The 24,841-nt window shown below is 38.3% G+C and overlaps 1 protein-coding gene across 1 annotated transcript in view; it reads left to right on the top strand.

Annotated features, from left to right (window-relative positions):
* The window catches only part of OCA2 (OCA2 melanosomal transmembrane protein), a 213,418-nt gene extending 208,445 nt beyond the window's left edge, over positions 1-4,973 (top strand). Inside the window, exon 25 of the mRNA XM_075057243.1 lies at positions 4,383-4,973. Coding sequence (XP_074913344.1) covers positions 4,383-4,470 — 88 coding nt within the window. The 3' untranslated portion in view covers positions 4,471-4,973. The remainder of the gene's footprint in view (positions 1-4,382) is intronic.
* Positions 4,974-24,841: the final 19,868 nt, after the last annotated feature.

Here is a 24,841-nt window from a genome sequence, read left to right as displayed (position 1 = left end):
AATATTAGATAAACTTATAACCTAAGAAAACTGTAATATTCACATCTGTAGATACTCATTAAAAATGGGATTTATTCCCAGAATAATCATACACCAGTTTCCTTTTCTTCTAAGGAATACAGGGACAGAAATCTTGCAGTGAAGCTGGATCAGAAATAACTAGGTCATTACCAGTGAAAAGCTCCACTTTCCTTGCTGTTTTTGTGCCCATGTTTGACTTCTAATACATACTTCACACTTACCTTCACAGAGGTTCATTTTGTTCATTTCAAATTCTCATTTTAATTTGTTAAGAACATGCTGAATTCTGTTCTCCACAGAGTCTGACATCTCTCCCACGCTGGGGTGATTTGCAAGCTTTTTACTACTGGATCGCTGAAGTTATTAATAAGTAAAACTTTGTCCAAGACAAATCCCTGGGGCTCTCACTTGAAATGCTTTCACTATCTCACACTGAACTAAAATCTGCTTGTTGTATATATTTAAGCTGGGAGATTTCATTTAGGTTGTGGTTTTACCTTTAAGTTTCTAGTACAAAGAGGAGGAGGGAAGAGTGGGGTGAACGCTAGATCCTGTCATCCATCCCTTCCTTGTGTCTGACCCTGCTTCCTCTCTGCAGTGGTGAAAACTCCCTGAACTGGCTGTGGAAAGTCGGGATGAACCTTTTGTGCCATGCAAGGTGCATGTATCTCCCTGTCTGCAGAGAGGGATAGGCAAGAAACGGCTGCCCAGTGCAGGATACAAAAATGTATTTTTATGCCAAAGGTGTTAATTAATTAGTGTTTCTTACGAATCTGAAGTTTTAGCACAAGAAAGGTTTTTATGACTTCTAAACTCTGCTGATCCTTTTTCCTGGACAGGAGCAACTGAATGACATGGTGCTTTTTGACTCTAAGGAGTATGCTGAAAATGAGAGTTGCTGGAAGTAGTTTTAAAATTGTTTAAAATGCATCCTTAGATTTGATATAACTAAAGAAAACACAGTTACCTAAACATTTGTAGTATGTGACCTGGGACAGGAACTGTATCTTCCTTTGGGGGAGAGCAATGGGCAGTGTAATAGCATAATAGGGCACTGAACCGACTTAAGTAATCGATTAATTCTGCGGTAACTAATAGTTACTGACTGAGCTTTATCTCCCCTCTCTCTGGTACACAAATTCCACATTAAATTTGATCCAATTACATTAGTGCTTAGGCCAGCGAGGCTGAAATTCAGGCCTCAAGTTGAGGGGTAATTGTCCATGCAATGAGAATAATGGCTTCGTAGCTGTGCCCTATGCACGCATCCACACTAAATGAAATGAGGTTCCTCCCCAGACTGGCTGTGTCTGGCTCCAGCTACACATTTGACTGGCACTGTGACAGTGGTGGTATAATCACAATTCCTGCATCTTTGTATGTGGCCCTGTATAATTTATCCATTTTCTTGCACGGACCTCCTCCAAGCTGGAGCCAGATTTTCTGTTCTCTTTTCAGTGGTCAAGTAACCTTTGAATCTTTTTGGATCTTTCTCTCCCCTTGCCAGTCTTCACAAAGGCGTTATATTGCCATTCACTGCTGAGCTGCTGCGTGTTCTCCAGGGAGGTTTGTTAGGTTGCATTAGTACATATTAAGATCTGCGCTGTCCCCACTCCTCCCAGTACCAGCTCATTGTTTGCTAACTGCAAGGTCAATAAAATTCTGCTTTCTGTCAAACAACAGCCAGTTTTCTTATGAGAGTTGTAGCAATCTTTGGTTCACCAGCCTGTCATGTGGATACAAATGCAGGGAGCATTCATTAGTTATACTGAAGGATGTAAGAGGATTTTTTTAGCCATCCAATTTTATTCCTACAGCCATTGCTGGTTTCACTTTTTTGTCCGATGTGGACTCTTTTATCTAACTGAGATTATGGAAGGCCAGAGAGCAGATTTGCTGAGAGAAGGAAGGAAAGGGTCTGAGAAGCAGTTGGCTAGCCAAAATTTTTTTAAAAATATTTATTTTTCGCTTTTTTCTAAAGTAGTTCCAAGAGATGTTTTAGCTCTGCTGTTTTACAATATTATCAGATTGTTCATAGTTTAGTAACTGAATAATGATTCAGCTCATTCAGGTCATGAGTCATTCAAAAGCAAGGATTTGACCAGTCAGTCTGGAAAAGGAATAACACTTGTCTGCAATATATTTATGCATGTTCATATGAACAAAAAAAAAAAGAAAAAGAAATCTTCCAAATACATTTCAGGCTTTTCAGGAAATATTTGAAAGCTGTGACAATCCTATGACCCTTTCTAACAATTCTTCATATCTTTCACCTCTTACACACAGCTGGCTCTTCTCTCTTCTCCTCTCCATTTCTCTTTTCCCAAGTCCAAATACCAGCTTAACATTAATGTCTTTGAAGCCAGAATAGCACTAATAATGCCTGTTACCCAAATGTCAGAAGAGGTCAACATACCAGGTCCTATGTCCCAGAGAGATGGAAGACAAAGCCTCTGGAGCCAGGCATGGGAACTGTCCTGGGGCAGATCTTCCAGGCAATATTGGGTCATGGACATGCCAGCTTCTTCAGGGGGATATCAAGAAGACAGACACGAGATGATCTGTCAGTCCTGACAGTCTTGTCCTTTGTACATTTCCAGCCTTACAAGGGTTTCCTTTTGTTCTTAGTTTGTCTCTATTTCTGCTGATATTTGAGATGGGCTCACTTTGGTAGTGGGTCAAGTGCCGCCGTGAAGCAGGCATTAGGGACAAACTCATTCTTCACTAAATAATTCCAACATTTTTTTTAGAGTGTTTGGGTTTTATTAATTTCCTAATTATTCTGCAAACTTTATAGGTCAGGGCTGATTACTTTTGTGTTTGCAATGACACTCATTCCTGGTAAAATTCCCCCTTGTCAGTAACTTTAACCAATGGCTGTTAAAGTTGAAAGCACCTCTGATCTGCTGGCCGTATCTATGCCTCCTTCAGTCAGCTTTTCAGCAAAACAGCAATGAAAGAAACATGACTAATGAGGATCTCAAGGTGTAGAGTAACGTCACAGCTGCAGGTAGAAAAAACAGACTACAGTGAGCCACTGAGAAGTTTAATTTTCATTTTATGCAAGTCTTTTCATACCCTGAGGAAGTGGGGGTCAGACTTAATGCCCCAAGAGGTCCCTTCAGCTGTAGCTTCCTAAAGAAAGGAGCTATTCATCCACTCAAGCTCAGAGAATGGTGTTGTATGAGATGGACATCTCTTCGTTAGTGCTCTGATCAGCAGTGGCAGAGGGGAACGGGTTGGAGGAACCTTCCTAAAGGCTCCTAACAAGCAAGGCAAAAAGGCGCAACTAATATACCCACATATAATAAGTAGGTCTTACTTCAAGGAGAAGAATAAATGAAATGCTGTACTTCAGAGAACACTGTCATGCTTTGATGAGGTTTATGGAAATTTTTGGCTGAACTTGATAAAAGAAAGTACGTAAGGAAGGTCGTTTGTGGCATGACCATTTCTCACCTCAGTTCTCCTTGTGGTTTCAGTAACATACAATAAATGAGTGTGATCACAGCGGTGGTTCTTCACAGCCCCTCAGTATCATACAATAACGCTTTTAAGTTTCAGAAAACTCCCTTCTTTTCACACATATGGAAGATGTACAAATCTAGCAGAGTAGGACTTGGTCAACCCCACAACACCCTTTACAGTTGTCTGTCTGCTGCCTGTGTTTGTCAGTCTAAAGAAAGCTATAAAATCTGGGTGTTGTCTCAAAAGCTTATTCTGTGGTGAAAAAGAAATAACTGTTTTGATAGAACACCAAAGTTTTAGCACTTTTACAGCTGCCTGGGGTTTATTTCCAACAGTTCATTAATATTCAAGTCTGTTAAACCTAGTGAGAGGTACGGAAGAGGAGTAGTAGCTGTATGTGACTACAGATCAACAGAGAAACAATTTAATGAGTTTCAGCCATAGATTAAGTCATAAAGTTCCATACCAGGGTTACACACCTGATCTAAAGTGATACACACTGGATAATCTATTCTAATGCTGCATAATTTGTAAAAAATGTTATTTTACCTGTGTAATTGCATGTTGTCTGAGGAAAAAAACCCAAACAAACAAAACAACAAGGCATGCTAGACTCTGTGACAGAGTAAATTGGAAGAGATGTCCTGAAACCAATGAAATTATGCTCATTTTAACCTCCTATCTCTTAAATAGGCTGGAAGTAGAAATGTGAGCTTGAATATTAAACTCCTAGACATTGTTGTACTCTCAGTACATCCATTCTTTTGGCATTGCTATAAGCATATTTGAGGCTTAGAATGTGTAGGATAACTTAAATTTCCTTTCCGTAAATTGCTTGGAGAACAAACTACTGTATCCTTATTAATATTTCCTTTATTTTATTGTTGTTTCAGGTTAGGTTTCCCCATGATGATTGTGTCCTGTACCATCGGGATGTGCTATCTTCTTGTTGCTCATGTTGTAGTAGGTTGGAACTCATAGTAATTCATACTCTCAAGACTCAGAGAAGCTTTCTCTTTCATTTAGTTTATATATCAGAACACTAAGAACACATATAAAAGGAAAAAGGTGTGTAAAACTCCAGCATATGGTATCAATCAAAATGGCTGTCAGCATCAACATCAGGTTTGGTCATTCTTAACCTTCTGTTTTGTGAATAATTTGCAGAACTAGACAATCAAAACTAAAAAAATCCATATATTTAATAATGAATGCAATTATCATGCAGATGAAAAGGCACCATCACAAGGGAATATGTTGTGCCTGAAAGTTTGTATTGACACAATCTGAGTATAGTCACAGATGAAAAACTCATTCACAATAGCAGATGTTCAGTAATTTCTTTTTAGGGCTTCATTTGTCTTTGTCAATGTATTTAGCTATTTGTATTAAAGTAACTAGTATTCAAGTTGTAATAGACAGTTAAGCAGAAAGTCTGTACACTATGAAGGATGTATCATTATCTACGTTTAAAAATAAACACATCTCCTGAAAATGTGCTGTGGAAGGAATTATTATTTTGGAACCAGAATTGCATTCTACGGAGGCTTTGGTTTTGATTTTAAAGCTCCTAACCAGTGTTAAGCTACTTTTCTTCTTAAAATAAACTAATGCCCCTCTTCTTACAAAAGTATGGATATAAAGTGTGATAAAGCACCGGACATCTTCCATTTAATTATTAATTCACTTCTGTGATGTAGTACTCTAAATCTTTTAATAGGTTAATACACTATATGGAAGTATGAGATCATACTTTGGCTTTGATTTCCTTCTCTCTGATAATAATGTGTTAAACCACATATATTGTTTTGTATAATTGGCTGCCAGAACAGGTCAAAATTCTCATTATAAATATTAAGTCCTGTGAGGCATTGAAGGTCTCAGTCCCCATCTTCCAATACCTTTGTGGGATTGGTCTGCATTACTGGCGGGTCTGTTTTATCTTGAGTCAGAGAAATTGGCAACCTGGTGAGTGCAACCCAAGTGAACAAGGCTGAGTTACAGGGAGCCAGCAGAGATGATCAAACGTGGCTTTTAGTTGTGCTTAGTCCTTGAGATAACCTGGTAAGTGATAGAGAAGCAGTATCTCTCCCGCAGAGGGTGTGAGGTTAATCATACATCCCATTTTACTCATATGCAGGTTGTATCCCTCACCTAGATGTTTGTTTTTTTTTTTTATTTTAAGTCTGAAATATGATATTAAGAGGCTAATGGAAATGAGGCATGGCACCCACTCAAAGCAAGACTGGCTCCCACCCCTCCTAATAGAGTCAGTGGTAGCAGAGGAAGCATGTGGAGTAGGAGGAAAAGAGCTCTCCCTGTTGCCCCAAAACCTCCCACCAAGAAAGACTTCCAGCCCCATCCACGCTCGGGCCCCCTTGGTCGGTGAAGTCTGCTGCAGTGGGGCTGAGTTTTGCAGCACTGCTGAGAAACGTTGTGGCTGCTCTAACAGTGACTAACTGTAGATCACAAGATCTTTTCCTAGAACCGGCATAACCTCCTTTTATATAAAAAAAAACCCCACCAAAACCAAAACCTTGTAAAACGTCTGGATCAAAACAAAACAAAAGAAAAATCAAACAGATGAGCCTGAAAAATGTTCCTTCAGACAGTTTGTCTGAAATTGAATTTGACCTTTCTCATTCTCAATGTGGAGACTTTTTCTTTGTAAGAGCAGTATACTCTGTTATAACTAGAATTCTGTTTCCATTAAAGAAACATTTATGCTAATCAACTTAACATCGATCCCTGGTTAAAAATATTCACACAATATTTTATAGCCCTCAAAATTTCTCACATTGGAGCAATCTCGGTGCAGTCACTGGTTGTGCAAGAACTGTTGTATTAAGCCCTAGAGAATGCAAAATCAGCCTCTTCTAAAACACATTTGGTTTTATCTGTTTTGGGGGATTATTTTTTTTCTTTTCTTCTTTTTTTCACTCACAGGATTTAAGGTTTTATTTTGTTTTCTGTTCCATTAAAACATTGTTGGCATGTAGGAGTATAAAAATGACACTATGGTCACACAACACAATTTGTTAATTCTTTTTTATTGCTCTTTTTAAGGGGTAAAAAACTAAACAAAGCCTAATCCTGCTCCTGGGACCTTGAAACCCTCCTCCGAACCCTAAGCAAACTCATGCTAATAATGCAATCGCAAAAGCTGACATGAAGATGCATGTCTGCATTTTAGTTTGCTGGGAGGAGGAGGAAGTGCAGCAATTCATTTCCACTCAGTCGTCTTAGCAAATACTTTGGAACACTTTGGTGCGGGAGAGATCTCGCCGGTTTCAGAAGTGATACATCAACAGGACTCAAATGAGATTTTCTTTCTCTTATGTTACTTGCTCTGTCAAAAGAAGGCAAGTAGGGCACAGGGAGTACAAAATCATATTGATCATGCTTTTAGGCAACCAAACTTAAGATTAAATTAATTTTGCTTCTAGGAAATTTTTTTATGATGCACTGTTTTCCTGAGGATTTCCTTCAAATAAACTGGCATTCCTTCCTTAAGGAGGAATGCTTCTTTTGCACAGCCAGGAAGAATTCAGTGAAAGCTCATATGACAAAGCAAATTGTAAAAAGAAGATAAAGTTGTTTGCACAGGGCTTTACGTGAGTGTAAAGAAAATTACCCAGGTACTTTGGATCATTTTGAGGTAATGAAGTATATTTTTCATTGAGTTCCATTATAGTTATCAATGTAATCTGCACATCAGAACAGCACAAGTTACACTGACTACATCCTTGACAAAACTAGTGTATAGTATCCCATAAAAATCAAGTGAATTTGAAGAGTGGGTGGAATTTATTTTTTCAGTGAAATTCTCTCTAAAAGGCTGAACAAAATATTAGTTAAGCAATAAATTATGTAGAAGTGTATTATCTTTAGTATGCTTTTGGCTGTTCTCAGGGGATGGGATTCTCATTTTCATTGACATCCCTTTAGGCTATTCAGTGATGTTTGTTTTAAGCCATAGAGTATATACCAATATATGACTACTCTGAGATCCATTTACCGTTTCTGAATGGTGTAAAATACAGTAAGACAGCAATATATGAATTATAGCACTACAGGGCAATGTAAGCAAAGCCTGTTAAAAGAAACCATCTCCAGCAGATAAGCAGGGTAATTACTGAAAGCAAGGAAAGAAACAGGGACATACTAGAACTTCACCAAGTATTGAGCTATCTAGCAAAGAATAGCACTGAGAGTGGCCAAGGGTCTGGCCAGCCCAGCATCTAACAGTGGGGCATACTGGGTGCCTGTGAAGAACTCAAGAGTAGAGCAAATATAAAATGATGTTTTCCCAGGATATTGTCCCGACTTTCAGAGATTTCTGTGACCCAGAGACTTCTTGAATAAGAAATGGCATCTTTATATTGCATGGCACCTGATGGATTGTCCTTCCACAAACTTAGCCAGCTTCTTGCTGAACCTGTGTAAATTCAACATCTGTCACAAGGAGTTTCACAGATAAACTATACGCTGTGGAAAAAATATTCCAGCTGTTTGTTTTGAACTCGTCCTTTGCTAATTTAATTTTTATGACACCTCTCCTCCACCACCTTTCCCAAATCTTTTGGTTGGGAAGGGGTAATGAATAGCCATCCTTTTTCTAAATCATGATTTTACAGACATATTTCCGGTCTGGAGATCACAGTCTATTTGCTCATTTATTATATGGAAATACTTTCATATCTTTGTTCATCCCTTTTTTCACCTTCTGAAGTTTCACCATAGCCTTTTTGAATTGAAGGATGTGCAGTATAAACACTAGCCAAGACACAAATACACCATGGATTTACACAGCAGCCTCCTGATTTCTTCTGCTTTTCCATTTTATTCCTAGTAATTGTTAAGATCTAATTCAGGTTTTGGAGTGTTATTGACAGATAACCTGAGGAATATATTTTCTTAGAAGAACATCTTATAATAACAAGCTGCGTTTCCTGAGTGAACATTATTAGCTCACTGTTTAGTATGTAAAGTTAAGGTTATTTTTGTTCTTCTATCTACACTACCTTACAACTGTCACAGGCCGATTTTGTCCAGTCATTTGCTCTTGTAAAGGTTTTCTGTAATTCTTTACTGTTAGCCCGAATAACCCATAGACTTTCATATTTAACCTTTTAGTTCAAAATCTAGACCATTTGGAGATATGTTGACCATTGCAGAGCCAGCCTGACTCCCTCTCGAATGTCATGGAAGGGCCATAACCCTTATCCTGTGGTAGTTCAACTTCTTTAAGAGCTGTTGGACTGGATATATTTACTCTCTATCGTAACTACAGATCAATTCAAAATGAGTTTAAAAACTGGAAATGTTCTCCTGTACTGCACAGTGAGCTTTGTGAACACCTTGTGAGCAGATATTACTGAGGTATGATTGAAAAAATATTTCTCACTTCTATGAGAATAGTTGAATTGAACTACAGGATTTAGAAACACTCAATCATCTTGAAAAAGGTATAATGATTTATTCTTTGGGGAATAAGCCAACTCCAGATCATATCAATAAAAGGAAACTTGCCTAATTGAATGGATTGTTCCACAGCTCTTCATAAAAGCTTATTTTAGACCATGCCAAAGTTTCTTGTACCATGTCTTGGTTAACACCAAGTCTAGTCTTAGAAAGTAATTCCGGTTTTCTTAACAAAAATCAAAATAAATGTATTGTTTCTAAGAAACCAAATTTTAAAGGTACAGTTAGAAATGAAAATTGTTTGACCACCCAGAAAGAGGAAGGTCTCATCTAAGAAGTCAAATGTAATTTGCAAAAACTGTCTTCAGATAACTTGCATTGCAGACTTTCTCCAGCAACTCAGAATAATTTTATATTTAATATATGGGAATAGGTTCATAAAGAAAAGGCTTCTATTTCCTACTGTGTTGCTAGCTTTCTGTGTCACTTTTTATAGTCAATGGATTTGTTTATGTACTTGTTTCCTGATTTTACCCAACTTTCTGAAGTGCTTTAAAAAGATATATTTTCTATATGTATGTTTTGGCCTTGGTAAAAGAAATAAATACTATTGATCAAATAGCAGGGAAGTAGAGTTATATGCAAACACCAACTATTATTTTAAAGATACTAATAAAAAATGTGGAAACATCAGCGTAACAGCTATTAGATGGTTACTCCCTACATTAACCACCATTAAAGAATTCATAACTTCCAAATGGCAGAAAATCAGTGGCACCTGAAATAAATAGACGGAATATAAATATGCTAAGCATGAGCCTCTGTGTTTGTTGTAATGGGATGCTAAGAAAATGATTGGGAACCAAGACAGAAAAAATAATGAAATAGCTGAAGCATTAAATTAATATTTCTGAAGTGAATTTACAATAGGAAATCCTAGCAATTCAGAGTAAGTGCTAACCACCCCAGATGAAGTCAGCATATGAAAATCTGAGTGATTTATTAAGGACAACTGAAAATCAACAAGTGTTGAGATTTATTGAGAGAAGGATTAAAATCTTCGTAGATGCTCTAGAGGGAAAGGATGAGAGAAGAAACCTTTTCTCACACATTTCGTATTAGGGAGAATATTATAGGATTAGCAATATCCTAGCACTGCTCAAAATAATAAGAAGCAAAAGGGGTTTTGCACTATGTTTAAAGTTAATCACATGCTGTTTTTTCTTTTTTTTAGGTTGCTGTTGCAACTTTGATAGGCAGCAGTGATTTATTAGCAGTAGTTTCAATTAGTGCTTTGCCTAATGAATCAGTAATGGAAAGAAAGCCCTCTCGAGATGTGGTCTTGGCCATCATTACTATTATCTTGGCTGGAGTAAAAGACCTGCTGCTATTTTTAAGAAAATCAACACACATTGGTTTGTCCATGATGTATGAACTGCCCTAACTGTACAAGATAATAGGAGAAAGGGAGCTGTGGAGTGCTATAAATAAGAGGCACGATCAGTAGGGAGTTACAGATTTTTCTTTTTCCTGCTTCCTCCAATGTCTCCCCCTTCCCTCTCAAATTTTTTGTCCACCAGATACTTTGCTGTTCATAGCCACCTGCTATTTTGAACCTTATGTCTTGTTCATTCACATTCTGTTCCTCCAGTCCACCAGTTGCCAAACAAAACCCTAACTTGTTTGTTTTGCCTCCAGTCCCTTTCTCCAGATGGCCTGTGCCTACTTATCCTTAATAAAGTTTAAGAGGGGAAAAAAACCCCTCTTACTTAACAAACAGTGTTAAGGAGAATAGGGAAAAGGCTTATTTTTTCCTAAATTTCCTAATGTCAGTGATGTGCATAATCTCCTTTTTTTTCTTCATCGTTCTACTTAATATATTCACCTACTGCACTTTCCAACCTATTACCTCTCATGTACGTTTTATGCATTGGTAGTGAAAAGAGTTACAGACAATGGTTTGAAGTAAAAAATCACAGCAAGTCTGACAGTGCTGGGGCTCATGACCATAAATTGAAAACTTAAGATTCTCTTCAAATTGCCTCTGGAGTGTTAATGCTTCAGGGTGTTTTGTTTCTCATTGTCTTTCCTGCATTCGCTTTTGAGCTCACATGGCTACAGATTGTAGCTAGTGAATTCATTTATTAAGGACCCAGAATGCCTAAGAAAAGGAAACCTATGAAATATAATTTTTTTTTTTTTTTTATAAATAAGGAGTAAGTTGCCTGCTAGATGGAAATATATCAAACTTTGTGCTACTAGTTTGATTATAGCACGTAGGTTATTTCATTTTGATCCAGATTTTTAGTGGTGGTTTAAGCTGTGTGTAATGTAATCTATCTCATACATTCTCTGTCTTAAAGGTATGTGCATTTCCATAGGCAAAGATCAGTCCATGACTGAATATTTATTTTTAAGAGCTGGTTGGAAAAACAACTTTAGGGGTTAATGTGGGCATATACTCTGACCTCTGAGCAAAATGTTTGCTTGTAGATCCACCAGCTCTTGGCCCAAGCAGTGTCACTTGAGTGGCCAAAATATATGTGAAGATACTTTTCTGTCTTGACTGTGTGCAAATGGGAAGAAGTATTAATGTGAGACTGAAGAAGAATATGAATAACATGCTGAGGTTTTGTGCCATACCAGCTGAAGTCAGTGAAGAGTCCACTGTAATGTAATTACAATGTAATTTGCTTGAGCTCAAAGACCTCTGTTAAACTACTACACAGGATGTAAGGCATGTGTATGCACAACGTACAAGATGAGTGCAAAATCTTGACAAGATACATTCCAAATAATAAATATTGTCATTAAAGGCACAGTTTTCAGTGTTGCCAGTAAATAAGGCCACTTGACTGTTCAAGTTATTTGTCAAGAACAAGACTAAGGGAAGATAAATATTAAATACATTATTGCACAATCCTTTCTGTTGCAGAGCTTTAATGCTCGTGCTTCAGAGACAGACCTCAGGGTTTGAAATTTGTCAGAGGCTGAGGTACTATCATAGACGTAGTTTTAGGTGTCCTACAAAAAAAATCCTCCAAGCCGACCCTGTCATAAGCCTTTGAAAAATCTTACCTGCTGCTTAGGCTGACAGTTAAAACCTTTAAGACAGCATCTGCAGTACATACACTGCATCTGGAAGCCCCTGGAGGCTGAGCAAGGCTTTCACCTGGGAATTTAACCTGATTTTTCTGATGTGCTGATTAGTCACAGTTGCAAATTATAAACTGCAAGTTAACAAACAATTTTAAACATTCTTTGTCTCACTTCATCTATCTCACTGAAGGGTTCTTGTGAAAATAAGTTGAGTGAGGCTTGTGAAACGCTCTAAGGATGTCCATGAGGAAATCTGCAATTCTGATTTGAGAAAAAAACTTGAATGACATTCAATGAATAATGTGTGGCTACATCATGAATTGATGTAATGCAACATGCCAAATGGATATTCTTAGCACTTGTCGACTAAAGATGGCTGCATTTTTTCATGAAAAATTTATGTAATGAAAGTGAAAACTGTGTGAAATAGACGAATAAAGAAGCTGCCTTGAACCTGTATGTAAAACTTTTAATTTGGTATTTCTTGACTCCACAGTCTTCATAAATTCTTGTTCCTGTGTGCAATAAAATACCTCCTGTAATCTTATTTCCACTGTCAGACTGGAAAAATAAGTAGGTGGTCAGATTTTCTTCAGTGCAGGTTAGATTTGGAAATTTGTTTCAAAATAAGGACTCAAATTTAATATAAGTATTATACACTACCAACAGAAACTGGAAATATTTTTTGTGTATCAATTACTGTAAACAAATTTAAATAAAAACAAAATCCAGAGAACATATGTTATATATTCTGCATATAAGCAGACAGGAGATTTTGAAATATTTAAATTTGTAAATATTTATATTTTATATTTAGCTTTTGTTGTAAGAGATTTTTAAACCTTTAGTATAAGTTTCCCTTAACATAATTAAATTTTACATAACTTTTCTATGGACCGTATTAGACATGATTTGTTTAGTTGCCTTTGTAAACGATTTATCAAACTTGGCATCTCTGCACTGGAACAGATTGAAGAATCAACCCATCAATGAAATTTTCTATTCATGGGATGAATAAATGCATATTATGTGTATACTTCTTGCATACACAAACATTAAAAGAGTTTGCAAGACAAGCACTCAGGAGCTGGAGAACACCAAAATAAAAGTTATACACCCAAGCTTGGGTTTGTTCATTTTTGTTTTACTGTTAAAACAGAGCCCTGTGCACCACCTTTGTGATAGATGGCTGCATTTATTCTCTTTGCGTAGTGTTGCCTACAGCAGTCCTCCTTGGATTTCAAATGTATGGTTTATATTTCTGTTATAATGATTAATAAAGAGACCAGCTAAAATTGGACCTCATGCAAAGCTCAGGTAGATTCTTGTGAAGTGGCTTCTCCCAACCTGATGTATTAAGCAGACGTTCTTCAGAGAAAGTCCTTAATTCAGGAAAATACTTTTATTTATGAAATACTTAAATGATATTTCTAAAAAGGCATCTGTGTTCTTCTTGAATGGTGAAACACTTGCTTAACTGCTTTCCTGAACTGGGCCTTAGATTGAACATTTAAGATTATTTATCTTGGTACTATTACTTTGACCCTCAGGGGAATGAGTTTGCCCCTGAAAAGGTGCTGAACTACTGGAATGTGTATCCAATTACTCTAGTTGCACAAGCAAATCTGAATTTGGAGGGTTACAAAACAATGTGTCTCCAAAGAACAAGCATTTAATAAAATAAACCTGCCTGTCCTGAGAAGTGGAAAGAACAGCCATATTTATTGGTAGAGAAACCTTCATAAAATCTTTCGAAATCCATGGGACTAGCGTCAGTGAGGACTGTGTGTAAGCAAAGTTTCAGGGTGTCTGAGAAAGTATGACTGCTCCAAAAAAAGTGCAGCTGAGGATAACAGGTTGTCTGAAGCAGACAATATTCTTATTATGTTAATAGGTTTTGTGCTAAAACAAAATCTGCATTAAAGTCCTGGATTTTGTAAACAAGCTGTCAACAACACTTTTTATGTATTCACATTACGTTTTGGCTTATTATTCTTAGTAAAATTGATGCCAACTTGCATTACATTTGATTGTGGAATGATAAACTCATCCCAGTGACAGAACACAAAGGGATTCATACAGTTTTCTCCTCTATAACGTTAGGAAAAGTATCTTGTATACCACAAACACACATTTAGCTCTTCAATGTGCTTAAAAGGAAAATGTCCCATAATCGTAGGAGGTAAGCAACAGTGAAGACACTGTGTCTCATTACAATTCAGAGGATGATAGAGGAAAGGGATGGCAAGAGGCAGACGAGAAATGTATGCTCAGTTTGCAATCTCCATGCCTTTTAACAGGGTGGTTAGAGTCAGACCTGCTCTCTTTTCTACATTTCTGTTTAGTCGGTGCCTAGCAGCTGGTTGTAAGCTTTTCGCTTCTATTGACTTTATCATCATTATATACCAGGGAGATGAATTAATCAGAGCTGCTTCAAACAGCACAGCAGTGACATTTGCTTTGGTAACTGAAGGATGACAAAGCTCAAGGGAGGCAATGAAAGGAGAGAGGATTTCTTCAGCTCTGCTCACAAGCCAAATTAACCCCTCAGGTTGGAGCCATTGATTTTGACGAGACATGTTTGTACCTGCGTTTTGGTGGGCTTTGTGGTTCCCCCTCACAGGACACCCGATTTAGGACTCTGCAATGGATTCTCCCAGGCTGCAGTGGAGCAAGAAGTAGGACTTTGCTGTTGGTGGGCTGCTCAGGAACAAGTTGTGACTGATAGCATGAAAATAATTCCCCCACCCCAAACCATCCTCAGGGTCATAGATCCCAGTGTCTCCTGATAGCAGCTTGATTTCACACTGAGTTGTTCTGTTTTGCTGGAACTTTATAGTTTGTCTTTACCTCCAATGACAGCTCCAAACATCTGCTCAGGGCAGCCAAGGGGGCCATTGCAGGACCAAAAGTAAAAAGCAGCAAACACAAAAAAAGCTCCCCGGAGAAGACGGATGCAAGAGAAGCACCAGTAAAGTCCTGGCTACACAACTCTCTCTGCTTTCTAGAAAGAAGTTATTTGAATCATTTGGCCTGCTGGAAGGAACTGTTCTCTGTTGCTGGTGTAGTCGTAGAGGCCATGGGGGGGTGAGATGAGGCTTCATGACTGTAAGCAACTGCTAGCAATAGTGTCTCTTAAGGCAATTTCTCTCATGCCGCAACTGAGATGGAAAGAAAAGGGTAACCGAGCCATGATCAAAAAGCCTGCAGGGTACCCTAGCAGTTATATAGTTGTTTATGTCATTGCAAATGCTATTAGGTGGGGTTTAATACTGATTTTGTACAGGAGTAAATGGTTGTGCAAAGGAAAATGCCCTTGTCACCCATAAAATCTTGTACAGAATTGGCTCTCTTTCTGTGCATGCATCTAGGGATGGGCCAGTGTAAATGGTAAATAAAACAACTATGAAAGAAAAAAAAGATTCCTGTGGTACAAGGATGGCTTATAGCCTATGCCCATCTCAAGCCTGGAAACAAGTATAATACACACAAATGACTATGAGTTGGGTGAATAGTTTTGAGGCAGTACTTTAACATGCATAGAGCTTAGTGCAATCCATACCTCAGTGGCATTCTCCATTTAGGAAAAGTTTTGGTCCCTATTAATTCTAATTCTAAATCTTCTGATCAAACTAAAGTGTTGGGTTTTTTTTCAAAATAACTTTATGTCCTGACCTGTTAAATCTGGCTCAGCTAAGTGTCTGAAGCCCTAAAGTAGTCCTGTTGAAAATTTTTTATAAATGCTCATTTTGTCCCCATGTAGCAAGAACTTTTTGATTCCTCTTGTTTATTTCTGAGGAGAAGGAACCCTCCCAAGTCTTCCAGCAGCTTTCTCACCTCTATAGTATAAATGGGTACCTCTTTAATGTCTCCCAAAGAAATGATCTCACCCTGTAAGCTAGTAGCTTTGGAAATGTAGATTTGTGCTTGTGTTAGTGTTAAATGAGATTATACTTAGAAACCTAAGCCATCAACTGAAATTGAAATTTCATATATTTTCTGGAAACCTAGGAGATCTTCTGATGGGACATGCAAGCCAGTATACTAATATAAGGTGGCTGACTGCACATACATCTATAGGCAACTCACAAGAAGGGTCAGAGAAAGCTGACACATAAAGGTCTGCTTAGAGGTTACCTTTGTCGTACTTGATGGTAACACTTTTGTGACTCAAAATGTAGAAAGATCAGCCTGTATTTTCTGCCCAGAGAAACCCTGGCTGGAAAATCTATTGTGTTATGAAGCACTTGTCTTTTCGAGAGAAAGCAAATGAGACATAACCCTCCCTCTATCCATATCTCTGAGGTAACGGCTGGTTAGTAGTTTGATGGAGGCACAAATCTGCCTCTCCAACAGCATCTTTTCTCTAATAATTATTGTCTTACCTCTTACTGTGTTAACATACCCTTAGCTCTGTTATTAATGAGTTTAACTCCACTGATTGTGTTTCATTATGGAAATTTCTGTAACATAGGAATGTCTCTGGCTCTGCTGGACTGGGTTTATTAATACATAATGTAGTGAAGTGGAGCCCTGTCATCGTTAAGACTGACCTACCCAGGCTCTCGTTCCAGATCCCTACATCAAGACAGGCTTCTGTGGTGACATGCCTGCTCACACTAGAATTAAAATGGATGCTCTGTATTCACTCATTGTGAAAAAGAATACAATAATTACAACAGCTCTAACTCGGCTTTGTGCTGGTTTGTTAAATGTGATAAACTGATATAAAAATCCCTTTTAGACATGAATACACAGTAAAAGAAAACCAATTAATTAGAACTTGGATTAACTGAGCATCAGTGTTTAGTATGGAAGTGGTCCCTGCTGCTACACAGAAAGCCTTAGCCCTCAAGAGGCTGTGACTAAAGGACACCAGACTGAATCACTTAAGTAGTCATGCTGTCTGCAGACATTAATGAAGGTTGCTTTTGCACACTAATAATAGAGACCCTGGTCTGTACTTGTGAATCTTTATTATCCTCTATCTAAGAAAGCAAACCAGCTGCAATAATATTAATAGTAGAAATGGATGAGCATAACAGTAACTGCCTTTCATCTGTGCATGAATTATCTGGCTTATCAGATCTTCCAAGATGCCCTTGGTGCCCAGGCACTGGTTCAGTCAGCTGAAATCCACGGTGCCTCAAATGCAGTGTAATTGCTCTGAAACTCAAGAGAAAAGAGGATTAGTTTGTACAGCAATCTTGTTCTCTTTGATGTGATTCATAACTGCATTTAAAAATGTGTTCAAAACATATAACTATCAGGTTACCCCCCCCCCAGAGTCCAGTATTGACTGCAGTGGGTCCCTGCACAGGGTACGTGTGGCTATTCCTGCCATCTGCCTTCTGCCTTGAGTTTATGTGCAGTGAAGGGGGCTGAAGTTAGAAGCCCAAAGCAGTAAGTCTTCCCCCAGAACCTCAGCTGTATGTGTGAGGGGCAAATGCAATTGCCTAAGCTGATAAGAATATTCTCTGCAGAGCAAATATACCAGAAGGTGTGCAGTCTAAGTCTGTGTCTGAAGTATCTTGGCATGAGAGGGAACCACGCGAGGTTTGGAAACCTTTGTTTGAAAGCTGAATTTATTGTTCGATTGCAGAAGTGAAACCTTTCTGCAACAAAACTTAAAAGGCACCATTAAAATGCTGCTCTGTTGTTACTGTTGAGTAGAATGTGCAACTCCTTATCTCTTTTTTCCAGCCTGACCATTGCTTTGCCTTTGCTGCCATTAGCTGTATTCCTGCCCTGCAGATTTTCCATTTCTTTTATGCTCTACTGATACAAACACATTTAGATCTACACTGCTGAGTCTATGCTCAGGAGGTTTTACTAGTGTAACTACATCGCATGATTAAAGCAATATGACTTTTGTGTCCTTATTCTTTCCCTGAGGCTGTTTTGCCTCAGATACATGATCATTCAGTCTCACTAGGATTCTCCTACTTTTCCTCCTTTTAAATTTTTTTTTCATTTTTCCTTCTAAGATGTGTACATTTCCCATTTCTGCCTTTCATTTTTTCCCTCTTGTTTTATCTCCTAGAATTTTATTTTTGCTTAACTTCATCTAGCTCCTTGCCATTCTTTTTCCATCTGTTGCTTCATTTCTGTCTTTCTATTCTCTTTCTGGCAGTTATTCCTCTTCTCTTCTCCCATATATTTACAGGCCTCTTGAGAGTGAAAATTGGCCCATTTTGTTATTTGCTTATTCCTTGTATTTATTTTTTTTAAAATGATTCAGTTATCTACTAAAGGTTAGTTTTGTAAAAAGATAAGCATATTTGATGCCTCTGTTTCCTTTTGGGGGAGTGAAGGGAAAAGGTGCTACTATTTTTTCAAGTCATCTATCACCGTGCCATTTTTTTTTCTATTTCTCTCCTAACTTTGAGGCAAATGATGATTTTGGCCACTTCTCTGGTACAGTCTGGTCAGCTCTACATTTTATGCATAGTACGGGCATGGCACATATTTCTGTCCAAGAAATCCCAGATTGAAAAATGAGGATACTACATCTCACAAACCAGTGTGCCACATTTTGACTGTTGAGTGGTGGTGGGTATGTTTATAACACCATTAATCACAATCCTCTCATTGTCTATAAAATTGATTTCTCACACCATTATTTTCATATGACTGCCACCTTCCTCTAAAGTGAGATTTAAAAAATAGAAAATTTATTTGTGGAAGGATATATAAGGTGTAAACAACACATGCAGCAGTATCCTATAAGCTGGAAATGAGCCCAATGGTACTTAAAATAAGAAAGCTTTTGTGTCTCAATAGTACAAAATCAAAGAAGTGCCAGCAAAAACTAATCTTGAGAATAGGCAAACAATGCAGCTGCAGTCCCAGCAGAGGTTTGTGACATCTATAAATTATAAATGCACTAATTAGGATATAATTAATAATAGCTTGCTTTGAACTCAAATATAAGTACTCTAAAGCAGTGTGATCTACAACAGCATATAAGTATTTTGTGACAATGCGATGGCAAGACACAATGTTTAAGCATTTTACAAAGGTGTGTGAGCAACTTTACCACTAAAGGGAGAAAGACTTGTGTAGTTACAGATAGGAGGCATAGGAAAACGTGTGAGCAGAAATCCTTGTAACCAATTTTTCAGCAAAATAGCATTAGGAGGAGTGAGTTGTTAATGCACAGGAACAGCAAATGTTGAGAGGAGAGAGGGAAGAAGTGGCCCCTGGGGATGTCAGCAGCAGTGGGGAGGTGGTGGTCACTGTGCTTGGTCTGTGGTTTGGAACCCAGGAAAGGCAGCCAGGGAGCGAGGTGGGAAGGAGCCCCATGATGGTCAAGAGACTCATCAGAAATAGCCAGCTGGGACCTGCGCAAGGATTCAGGTGTTAGGCAAAAAGGCTTCAGCTCAGGTGGAGGAGAAGGAAGGAAGGAGAGGGGAGAAAAAAGGTGAGTGTGAGAATTTGTCCTGAGTGACTAACGTGTCTGTGAGGATGGGATAGGATATTTCTTCAGCCTGCCAGGGCAGGAGGGACAAAGGTAGGAAAAGCTGGGCCCTGCTAGGTAAAGGTTAACCACAGTCCCAAAGGCTTGTGCTGCAGCAAGGTTTTTATAAGGCAGCAAAAATGAGAGCATGAAGCACAGATAACCTCACTTTGGTGGTCCTTGCATTCCCTTTGGAAACATTTATGTGTAGCTTTTGATGTCAGACTATAAACTTTTTAAAAGGTTCCACTAATTCGGTCCAAAGACATATTCATGAATTCATGGTATTAAATTAAAAGTGGAGGGTGCGTTTCAGCAATATTTGTGTACAAATATTCAGCAGTTATGATGAAAATTAATTCCAGGATTAGATTAATCTACATATTCATCTTCTTCAGTTGTGTTCAAAATGGAAAACAAGAACACTTGAGAAGTAAAGTTAGATTAACTAGCAATGTATGAATATTCTGGGTTTGATTAACTGTTTTTAAGAGTACCATTCTCCTACTGGAACAGAATCACCTCAGCACTTTGCCTCTTCTCTTGTACTTTACAGCAATGGTTGGCTTTCATGTGTCTCACTTGCTGCAGCTCGGGTTTTTAAATTTGTATCTTATTCTCTCCTTACACTATTTGTCTTTCTTGCCTCATTGGTTCCAGATAATTATTTATACCAATTTTACTTTCAGATTTTTGTAGCATTGATAGCTTTGCCTACAGGGGTGTTTTCCCGTTTTACCAGACAGTTTCACAACCACCTGTCTGTTCTGTTGAGATCAGGTTCTTTAATATCTCCTTTATTGACAGTAAGATGTAACTCATGGTACTAGCCTGCATTTCGGGGTGCTGCCAGTCTTGAGTCCCTTACACTTCAGAAGTGGAGGAATTTTTACTGTCATGCCACTGATGCTCTGTGGTGGACCCCCAACTTTTTTAGGGATTGTGACACTGAAGTTTTAGCACCATAGTTTTGGTTTGAATTCTGTGTCAGGGAAGAAAGGAAGACTTTGGTTGCTTACTGAAATGTTCCTGTTACCATTTAAATGCTGGCATTGCTACAAGAGCTATAGTTCTGATCATTCTAATGCTTTAGTGACAAGCCTAGATGGCATTCAGGTCCCTATTCATCTCAGCCTACAGTGTAATGAAGGTTTAGACTAGGAGACAGATGTCCCTCTCCGCACAATGGGCAATTCTAAGAAATAATAAATAAGTCAAAATAAGCTCTCTGGGAATTTTCTAGCCAAGCTACGAAGTGCCTAAGGAGTTGCAGGACCTACAGATCTACCAAGAATCCAACACTAAGGACAGAGATGATTTTTTCAACATGTTAATCCTACCCCTACCACATACACTTAAAGCATTTAAGTAGGAAAAAGAAATTAATCATAGCTTTGTTTTGCTTTCTCTTCCAAGAAAATGGTATGGTGACTTTTTTCTTTTTTTTTTTTTTTTTTTTTTTTTGGCACAGGGATTTACCCAGGTGGACTGACTGCATCATGCAGTTTCATAAAACATGACTGAAACAGTCATTTTAAGCCACTGTTTTGTAGCATAGTTTTGTAGAAGTGGCATAAAGGATAAAGAACAAACTGATGACTACAGGTAGGTGTTTTCTGAGATAAATGATTCAGAGTAAATGTGACAATTTAATTCTCTAAGATATTCCAAAGCGCCCTTTTCTCTCTCTTTTTTCTTGTTCTTTACCTTGGTTTTTTTTATTTTGAGAAAAGGTAATGTTATTCTTTTTTTTGAGAGAATTGAGTTTGGCAGACTGTGATTGCAGATGCTGACAGAGAAAGGATGCATGGGTGGTATTGGAGCCAGAAGTACTCACCACCCAAAATTGCAATTTCCACATGTCTCAGTTCCTGTACAAGGGCAGAGAGGTAATACAGGTGGGAGATTGCTGCTTGCTCTTTTGTTGTGCTGAGACAGTCAGTGGGGGAATACTTTAGATGTTGCTTTTTTAAAGGTGGTAAATCCTTGGCTCCATTAAAAATAATGGAAGCTTTGCCACCAGATTTTAAAATGCACAGATCTGTTTTCTTTTCATTTTTGTGTTTTTCCAAAGATTTGTGTTGCAAATAGATATTTCTACAGAATCTCTTAGGACTGACAGTCTAGGGGTCTTGCACTCCTGTCCTCTGTATGTAGTGTGTTCCCTCAGACAGTTGCTGCCTCCCTTGGAGATGAGAAACTTCCTTAATGCAGTGCCTTACCTTACTGTTAGAGGCATCTGTGTGCCTCAGGGGATGCTTAATGCCCTCTGGGAGCTCAGCTGGGAGAAGAGACATTTCAAGATGGGAATATATTAGTGGCTGGGCAACAGCTGGTATTTTGACACTTTGCTGGTAAGTTGAAATCTTCTGTAGACATCTTGTCCAAAAAGTGTGTGCATGTACATGTATGTATGTGTATATATATATATATAAGTATGTACATATATATGTATATATCTGCATATAAAATAGTTTTTATAACCTTTTCTGTAAGGGAACCATGTCTGCCCCCATGTTATGCACTGGCTGCTGTTAGCGTGGAATTCAGCTGCAGTTTGCATGACTTACAGACAGCTGCCTGGTATGGCTCTGTCGTGATGTCAATACACTTGGAAGTATATGGAGAGCTACTGGAATACAGAGTAAATTAGTATTGCTATTATTTTTATTATTTGTGTGCTTACATTCTTGCATTCTTTAAAAATAAAAGGCCTGCAGCATATGTTTCACAATCCCATTTACTCCCATTAGCACACAGACGTACTCTGTTTCAATTTGACTTTTAAAACAGACATCGTATCAAATCCATTTTAAAAATAGTGTGTACCTACCCCGGGGAGATCTGGAATCCTTTAAAGCCTACAGCAATTTACATTCAGAAAAAAATGTTCAAGTCAAGCTTTATCAGTTCATGCTGTGCACAGTTTGGTGTGTTCAGAGTGGGTTGTAAAAAATAAGAGTTTTGCAACTTGTAGCAGTGTGAACATACGGCTGATACAGTGTTTAGGATAAAAGAACAGCTTCTTTCTCTTAAATAAAAGGAACAAAATCAGTGTTTTGAACCTTGCATCTTCTCTGCTTGATTAGAGGTGTTAATTATTTCAGCATAATCACTGTCTATGTTCACAAAGTGTGGTCCCCTCAGGACACTGCTACCTCTTATCAGCCGCCTTTGAATGGCACCACTCTGCTCAGCTGGAGTTGTGCTTTCCAAAGCATGTCAGGTGGGGTCAACAGATCTTTTCAGCTCCTACTTTACAGCCATGTATCTGCCTGAGTGCTCTTTAGTTATTCATATGCTTTGTGTAACTGGGCATTACGAGAGAAAAAGTAATTTTCATTCTGCATGTTTTAGTGATACACTGTTCCAACCTTATTTTCAGCTAAGTTTTAGAGAATAATTTTGGGATAAGAGCAGGAAAGTTTATGGCTTCAGCTGCAAACCCACTTATAAAGCTTTCCACTGCCTTTCTGAAGTAATTCCAGACGTGTGTTAAAGGACCAAGCAAGGGCTTTGGGCATCTAAGTCTTTGAGCTTCTCATCAGTGCAGCTACTAGTTGCCAACAGGGAACATGTGTATTTCCTAAGGGGAGATTCTTTGGCCTTTGACTCAACAATGTGGTTCATAGGTCTAGTAGAGGGAACAAAAAGAACAGAGGTGATGGGGAACCCAGACTTTGAATCTGCTTGCTTTCTGATGACTTCTTGCCTCTTCTTCAATCTCAAGACTTCATTCACTTCTTAGTGCACCAAGCCATTCTTCAGTATTCTCCTGCTTTTTATATTTCTTCATGCCAAGTAATTGCTTTTGTACCTTTGCCGCATCCGTTTTTTCTTTTCTGCAGAACATGAGTTGTCCTAAGAGAATTCTCTATGTTAGCAGCAGAGTTGTGTCCTAGAGTGGATCTTACAGATTTATTCCATACCTGAAAATTTCTTTTCACTTTTTCATCTCAAAGAACAATCGCTTCTTCTTTTGCAACTTCTCCCTTGAACTAAGTTTTCATGGGTTGGAGCCATTCTCCTTTCTGTCTTCCTGTATCCCTCACAAGAGAAAAAGAAAGTCAAATGTATTTCTCCCTATTCTGTTGTCCTGCATTCTTGTACTGCCAGGATATAATTTTAAATGGCAAAACTGATTGGAAAAGAAAAATCTTGAATAGTAAATTGTAAATCAAGAGACAAGCACATCATTTGACTGCAGTGCAATGTATGAGCATTTCCATTGAGCTGAAACATGATTCACAATTGTCTGCACACTGACAGAAATGTTCTCTGGCTCACTTTTGCTGCAGGTCCTATAATTTATACTCTTTAACAGCTTTAGGAGCAAGCTGGAGTTTTTAAAATAATCGTTTGCAAGGATAATAATTGCAGACCTGTCATACGGTGGGGAATGCGATAGAGGCATTCAGTGCACAAGGGAGGCCTATGGTTTTCAGGAAAAAATCATGATTGCCTCTAAGGACAGTTGAATTACAAGTAACTGTTGCATGACATGTCAAGAGAGCAGCTGGACATCAAGTGCAATCTGTAGCTGAAATACTTTAAAGATGGACTGGAAAGCAGAAAACTGGCTTTTGCCTTTTCCTTTCCATGGTGTGTAAGATTGTTCAAAGACCAGTGGATTTCTTCTTTTTACCTTTTTTTTTTTTTAAACTTTCTATACTTTAGTTCATTACTGCCTGGTGCTGAAAGATTAGGTATTTAGGTACCTGAAACAGTAATGCTATCCAAAGGCATAGTTAGCAGTCAGGTCCCCTTACTCCACTCCCATTAATTGGAAAAATCTCTTATTCACATGGAGGACATCAATATTTGTGCCTTTCAGAGGCCTTATCAAAAATCTTAGAGGAAACTGAAACAATTTAGGAAAGCAAGGAACAAGAGGCAGTTAAAAACAGAATACATGTGAGCACAAGGTTACCTTTAGCACAGACATGAGTGTTGTTTTGCAGGTAATATAGTACAATCACCTCTGTTACAAAGAAGAAACAGTTGTAAGGGAAGGTCTCTCTGTAGCAGAAGAAACATAGACTCCCTCCCTTTTCTTACTAATTTAGGGAAACAGGAGGACAGATGTGAAAAGGAATAGCTTTTTGAACTTTCTGACTCTGGCAGGAGAAATGACATCCTATGGGGCACCCGAAGGAATGGATGCCCACTCAGCTGCTGCTGACAGGGCTGAAGACTGCTCTGCTGGGGAACCTGTCTCCTTCCTTCCCTGGCTGCAAAATCATTCCCCAAGAGGACCATTTGTCTCTGTTTTGAATTTTCTTTCTCTGTCTGTGCCCGCTCCCTGCCATCCACCACTCCCCCCCCCCCTCCTCATAGCAAACTCTTTCTTTCCTTCTCTCATAAATTTTG

This window comes from Buteo buteo, chromosome 25, assembly GCF_964188355.1.
Source record: "Buteo buteo chromosome 25, bButBut1.hap1.1, whole genome shotgun sequence".
In the NCBI taxonomy this organism is placed as follows: Eukaryota; Metazoa; Chordata; class Aves; order Accipitriformes; family Accipitridae; genus Buteo; species Buteo buteo.
The sequence above is the reverse complement of the archived record's forward strand: the minus strand, read 5'-3'. Positions and strand labels throughout refer to the sequence as shown.